This window comes from Myotis lucifugus, unplaced genomic scaffold, assembly GCF_000147115.1.
Source record: "Myotis lucifugus unplaced genomic scaffold, Myoluc2.0 scaffold_70, whole genome shotgun sequence".
NCBI lineage: Eukaryota > Metazoa > Chordata > Mammalia > Chiroptera > Vespertilionidae > Myotis > Myotis lucifugus.
In genome coordinates this window covers 2,664,189-2,670,765 of record NW_005871118.1, presented here as the reverse complement: position 1 = coordinate 2,670,765, position 6,577 = coordinate 2,664,189, and the positions used below count along the sequence as shown (strand labels likewise).

The window sequence follows — 6,577 nt, the reverse complement described above, 5'->3', positions numbered from 1 at the left end:
CCGAAACTCCGGAAATCCCCGCAGCCTAGGAGCCTCGCTCGGACCCGGGCTTCGCCCCCGGGGTTTCGGGCCGCAGCGGCGGCGGCCTTCCGAGTCCCAAGTTTGGGGCCGGCGAATTCCCGTGGAGCGGGCTCCGAGCCGAGCGTGCCAGAGAAATCGGGGCATCTAGAGGTGAGGGGCGGAGTGGTGGGGGGCCTGCGGAGGGGGACCCCAGGAGGTGCCCTGCCGATCTCTATTTGTTGGTATGCAAACTTTAATTGAGGAACTCGGTTCTGTTGACTTCCCCACTCCAGCCACTCCTCCAGGTCTCTGCCGCCTCAGGTTTGTTTCCGAGTGTGACAGGGGACAATCATGGGAAAAGTTGAAGTGTGTGACTCAAGATCGGATTAAGGTCTGTTGTGCCCGGAGAGGGTGTGATAGGAGGGTGTGCGTGCGTGCGTGTGTGTGTGCGTGTGTGTGCGTGCGTGTGTGGAGGATGGCACAGGCCGGTTTGGTGTGTGTGGCGGAGAGGGAATACCACAGTCTGTGCCAATTGTGCCTTGAGGCAGGAGCACTGAATGATGAATAATAACGCCTGGCTTGGCCGCTTTCCAGTTGATTTATGTCTTCTGTCAAGTCCCTCCTTCTTCGTGAAGCTTTTCCCTAACAATGGCAGCTCACACTGAACTCTTTCTACCTTTTCCTTTTGTACTTATCATGGAGGCTAACACCTTGTGGGAGGTTTTTTTTTGTTTGTTTTTCTTTTAAATCATTTTTCTGCGTGTGATCATTATGCACTTTTTACACGCACAGATTCAAGAATCCAATTAGACCTTTAATATTCACTTTTCTGGGGACTCAATTTTATTATTTTGTGTTGTTGTTGACCCATAAAGACGAATAGAACTAGGCACTTTAGGTTCTTTTTCTTCAGTTATTCAGACAAAAATATATCCTGAGTACCCACTGTTTGCATTGTGTTAGGCACTGTAATGGGCACCTGGGTTGCATGCTTGATGAAGTCATGGGTCCTTGCATCAAATATCCCTTTCAGTCCATTGGATAAGAGAGAAGAATATTAATTGCTCATCACCTATCCTTTTCCACCCAACACAATGCTTAATAAATATTTTCAGAATTAATTAATGAGTGCTAGATCATGGAGGTGATACCATTTGTCATTTTACAAAGTTTCCTTTGCTTTATACTTTGTTCACCATTTGTCATTTTATAAAGTTTCCTTGGCTTTATTCTTTGTTCCATTTTTTCCCAAAGGGTCTGATTCCTTGAAGAAAGAACTTTTATTCTCTTTCAGTAGTTCATAAGGAATCTGAAAATGTGGCTTGTGTTTTATATTCTTATGTTATTTTCAACAATATTCCTTCATTTGCCTTTAAAAAATACATGTGTAACTTTTTTGAAGACAAGGACAAAGGGGTCTCTTTATGAAGTTGTGTTTGGTTTCTAAAACAGTGTGTGCTGTAGTTGTTGCTGATTTACTTTCTGTTGCTAAACAAGCCCTGGTATTCCTCCTCCAGCAGTGGTAATGTTTTGGGGATTGCAAAAGTAGACCCTTAATGTCTTTGGGGTTTATATTGAAACTTTCTGAATACAGCAGGTCATCAAAAATATCGTTTTGTTGTATGAACTTAACTCTTGTTTATAACAATTAGCCTATGGTAAATTTGGTTCATTATACTTGTTTTCCCTAAAGTCACAGATGACCTTAAGTAAGGATTTAACTGAATAGAAATGCTTCAACAGGCTCCTGGCTTTCTCCCATATAACATTTTGAGAGCCCCTATTTTCTGAGTATATCCTCACACCCCAAATTCACTCACTATTTAACTTTGAAGTTTATCCTTCATTTGATGAACTATTTTTTTTTTTTTACAAAGAAACAGTTTTGTCACCTCATGAGAAAGGCGATAAATAACTGTGAAAAGAACCACAGAGCAGTGAAGATGTGGTTTCCCTGCTGTCATCAGTTAGACCCACTTATTTCTACCCCTCATCCTCCCCCTCCCATTCTACCCTAGACTTAGAGTAAAAATTCATACCCCAGCAGAAGTACAAATTGTATATTAAGTCCACAAATAAATTTCAAGTGCCTAAAATACTCTTTCTCTTTTACTTTTACCTTCTGTGGGCATAGCCCTGGCTGTTTTGGAGCCTTGATTTCTCAATAAAATCTAAAAAGATGAAATACAATGTAAGAGGAGTGATTTCAGGAACTTACAGACTAAAACTAAACATTTTGATGAATGAATGGTATCCAGTTGTTGTCAGCTTGTAAATGATCATCTTCTTTCCTTTCCTGGTAGGATTTTAGACTCTGAGGAGCAATTGGAGCTAATCCACATTATGGAAATGGAAACCACCGAACCTGAGCCAGACTGTGTAGTGCAGCCTCCCTCTCCTCCTGATGACTTTTCATGCCAAATGAGACTCTCTGAGAAGATCACTCCATTGAAGACTTGTTTTAAGAAAAAGGATCAGAAAAGATTGGGAACTGGAACCCTGAGGTCTTTGAGGCCAATATTAAACACTTTGCTAGAATCTGGCTCACTTGGTGGGGTTTTTAGATCCAGAAACCAGGATGCAGATGAGAACAGCTTACATGAACCTATGGTGAAAAAACCCCTGGAAATCAACACATCCTGTCCACCAGCAGAAAACAATATGTCTGTGCTGATTCCTGAGGGGACAAATGTCGGGGACCAAATACCAGAAACTCGCCCTTCTACTGATGCTCCAGAACAAGTGATTCCAATCCAGGATCACAACTTTCCATCAGAAACCATTAGTGGGACAGTGGCCGATTCTACAGCAGGGCACTTCCAGACTGCCCTTTTGCACCCAGTTTCAAGTGATGTTCCCGTTAGTCCTGACTGCATAGACAAAGTCATGGATTATGTTCCAGGGGTTTTCCAAGACAACAGTTTTACAATTCAATACATTTTGGACACCAGTGATAAGTTGAGTACCGAGCTCTTTCAGGACAAAAGTGAGGAGGCCTCCCTTGATCTTGTATTTGAGTTGGTGAACCAGCTACAGTACCACACTCACCAAGAGAATGAAATTGAAATTTGCATGGACTTTTTGCAAGGCATGTGTATTTATGGCAGGGATTGTTTGAAACACCACACGGTCTTGCCCTATCATTGGCAGATCAAGAGGACAACTACCCAAAAGTGGCAGAGTGTATCCAATGATTCCCAGGAGCACTTGGAAAGATTTTACTGTAACCCAGAGAATGATAGGATGAGAATGAAGTATGGGTATGTATTTATAACTTCTTTAAAGCTGTTGTTAAGTACTATAGAGAAGGTAAAGAAGTTAAAAGCTGAGTAGGGTAGTTTCTTTTAAATAACCTAACAGGTTTTATTCTTTTTTCCACTGTTATTCTTCTGGCTGTGTGCTGTACTGATTTTTCAGAGTGGTTGAATGAAGGCTATTTACCTAACCAGACAAAGTTTTTATGATTTGAACAATTCAGATGTTACTCTGTGCAATATGTATATGACTGAGAAGTTACCTGTACATTGAATGTTGTAAAATCAAATACAATTTTAATCATACGGGAGAACTTGATTTTGAAAGAAAATCCATGATGAGTCTTATAACCTTAGACTCATACCTAATATATCTAATTTTCAAGTTTTGCATATTGAGTAGCTGCTACTTTTTAAAGGAAAATAGTATTGTTTGGAGATTTTTGTGGCCCTCTTGATTTTGAATGGTACAAACTGTTTTTGTGAATGATTCAGAAGTTTCTTCCAAACATGAATCCTGTTCAAGCATATTAATTTGTTTTTTAGTTTCCTTAAAACTTTTTGCCATTAAGTTTATTATTTTATTTATCTTATAAGTAAAATAAATTCTACAATTCAGCATACTTTTAAAAAAACTGAGTCTTTTAACAATGAGTAAAGGATAAGTTTATTTATCATTTACATGAAAACAGTTAACATGTAAGTAATTTGGTTCTTTTAGTATGGATATCTAAGCAATATTCACTGATAGGAAACTGAAATTTTCATATCTGAATTCTTTAATTGAATTTAAAAGTGAAGAAGAAAATGATAGTTGCCACATGTAAAGTTACTAGTGCAAAAATGGCTGCATAATAACATTAATCTTTATATTTCTAAGTTGTTTATCCTGTAGTATGGAAGGAGTTAAAATATGTGATGTTAATAGTTATTTGTGTATGACCAAGAGTAAATATTCAAATTACTTAGGGGAAAAGAGCACTTCTGTACATGCTACCTGATTTGGGAGACCATGAGGGCATCCTGACTGCTTCACAGATAATGAATAGCCTGATGATGTGTGTAGTACTGAAAGGAATGATCCATAGAGAGGAAAACGACCCTGAGTGTCCTAGACCAGGAAGTCCAGGGGGAAAACTTCCTTGCGAGAGTCATCTTTGTTCACAGATAAGTTGGGTTACTCTCTTCAAGAGAGTCAACAAGCAAATGGTGGCAGTAAACCATTTCCAAGTTGTTTAATTCCGTTAATCTTGATGTTCAACTTCTGTGTTCTAATATGGTGCCAAAGCATTGTTGGCATTGCAGAAACCTGGTCTTTTTTTTTTTTTTTTTTTAACTTCTCTTGTTCCCATTTAGTATTAGATAAGTGGTTTCTTTTTAATAGTTCAGGCATATAGTGCTCAGATCTGTGTCTTTTTAGCAACTCAACTATGAGACTAGAATTTTGAGATGCAAAGGGACATTTGAAGGGATGTATGGAACAAGATGAGAAACAACATGAGGCCCAAGTTTAAAAGCATCATTATTATATAGAAGACTCCTTGGGATTAAAGTAAGATTATATCAATAATGTAGTTTTCCTGATCATGAATGTATTATCTTGATAATAGAATGCATCCAAGATTCTATTTTGCTTGGGTAGTGAAATTCTTAGATCCTGTAATAAAGCTAAATACTTTTAACTTCATATTTTAAAGCCAGCATTGGAAGACAACAATGTTTTCCATTCTCTTAAAATCTTTTTAATAAGACTTTGTCTAAAATCTCTGTTGCCCATGAGCTAGCAATTCTAATTGGTATGTAAAGGGTAATTAATTTTATATACTCTCAAAGCCACTCTATCTTTCCCATCTCCAGATTGCAAAACTGCAGAATAGTAGCCTCCCACTTCACTCTTACGAAGCACATTTCCTGTCTGCTGAGTACTTCAGCATCTGGTACATTAAGTTTCTCTCTGTTTGAATTGGTCAGGATTATTGTCCAACACATTACGTTCTGTTATTATCAGCAAGGCAAGATGGGTATTTTGATGGAGAGAATCCAGGAACTCTTAGGTCAGCAGTATATTGGGTATTTTGTCCTTCGGTAAAATTACTTTGCTGAAGAATAGACATGGATATTGTTGAATTAGTTATAAAGTAGTTGCAGTGAGTGCTTGATTTCCAAATCAGTTTTACTGAAGTAATGTTTATTTGACACTTGAGAGGAAAGGTATGAGCGAATTATTATTGTAATTATTGTTGCTAATACATTGGTAATGGTAGTAAGTTGTCCTGCCCTGATAAAAATAGCAAAGTATTAAGTTAATTATTAGTAATGTGAAGAAGGTTCTCCATGGACTAGAGTAAGAAATGTTTAAGATTGTAGATAACTAAGTGTCAAAAATTAGACTTTTGGGAAGTTGACCTGTGGTCATTGCAACCTGGTTTTCCTTGTATTCCAAAGCGATGTTGTGTTTCCTGGCAACAAGATGCAGATAACGGCATGTCGAGCCTTGCTGAGAGATTCACAAACAAGCTGGAGCAGCCCAGGTTCACATGGTTACCACATTATTTGGCTAAAGCTATTAATCTCTGTGGTCAGGCCTGTAAAGCTGGTCTATCTGTGCAGATTGCACATAACCAGGAAGTGTGTGTTCAGCTGTGTATATGTCCAAGTCAGACCCCAGCAGTCTTTGGGTTCAGGAAAAATGAATGACAGTTACTTATCTCACTTGTGTTCAGTATTTTATATGACTTGATAAATCATTATTACATACTGTATCTACAATACTTCATTGTGTGGAACTTGGGGAAAGTTAATAGTTCTGGGTCTGCTGTGCAGATAAAATTCTTTGTTTTTCAAATGTATTAGATTTAACAGCCAAATTAATCCAAATTAGATTTACAGGTTTCATTTTATTCTCAAGAATGAAATTGGAAAGGAAGTTGAGTTAGATAAATTCACAAGTCCATTCTGCCTCTTTAATCAAGATGCCTAGATACTAAAAATACACTTAATAAAGAGAATTTCAATAATAAATGCTTATTTGGTTCATTATAATGAAATTATTTTCCAATTTTGCCTTCACCCCAAATTATGATATAATCCTACTTTTCCACCACACTGCTTTTGTACATCTGCAGATGTTCATTGCCAACATCAACTGGAAACTAGTTGTATGTGTGAACTCCCTGTATTTACATGCCGAGGCTTCTTTTACACACTGGATGGGCTTTGGAGAATTTCCAAATTCCAAATATGAAGTTAAGAAAACAACATTGAATGTTATGTTTTCAATTAAGAAAACATAGTCTCTGACAGTTTGGGCACTCATCCTTATT

At 37.9% G+C, this 6,577-nt stretch overlaps 1 protein-coding gene across 6 annotated transcripts in view; it reads left to right on the top strand.

Moving 5' to 3' along the window:
• Nucleotides 1-6,577, top strand: part of TIPARP (TCDD inducible poly(ADP-ribose) polymerase) — a 45,536-nt gene that overhangs the window by 1,327 nt on the left and 37,632 nt on the right. For all 6 annotated transcript variants that reach the window (XR_002829687.1, XR_002829686.1, XM_023755163.1 and 3 more), the window contains exon 2: nt 2,304-3,260. Coding sequence is in view for 4 of the 6 variants with exons in the window: in XM_023755163.1 (XP_023610931.1) it covers nt 2,344-3,260 (917 nt within the window). In the remaining 2 variants the exon portion in view is untranslated. The remainder of the gene's footprint in view (nt 1-2,303; nt 3,261-6,577) is intronic.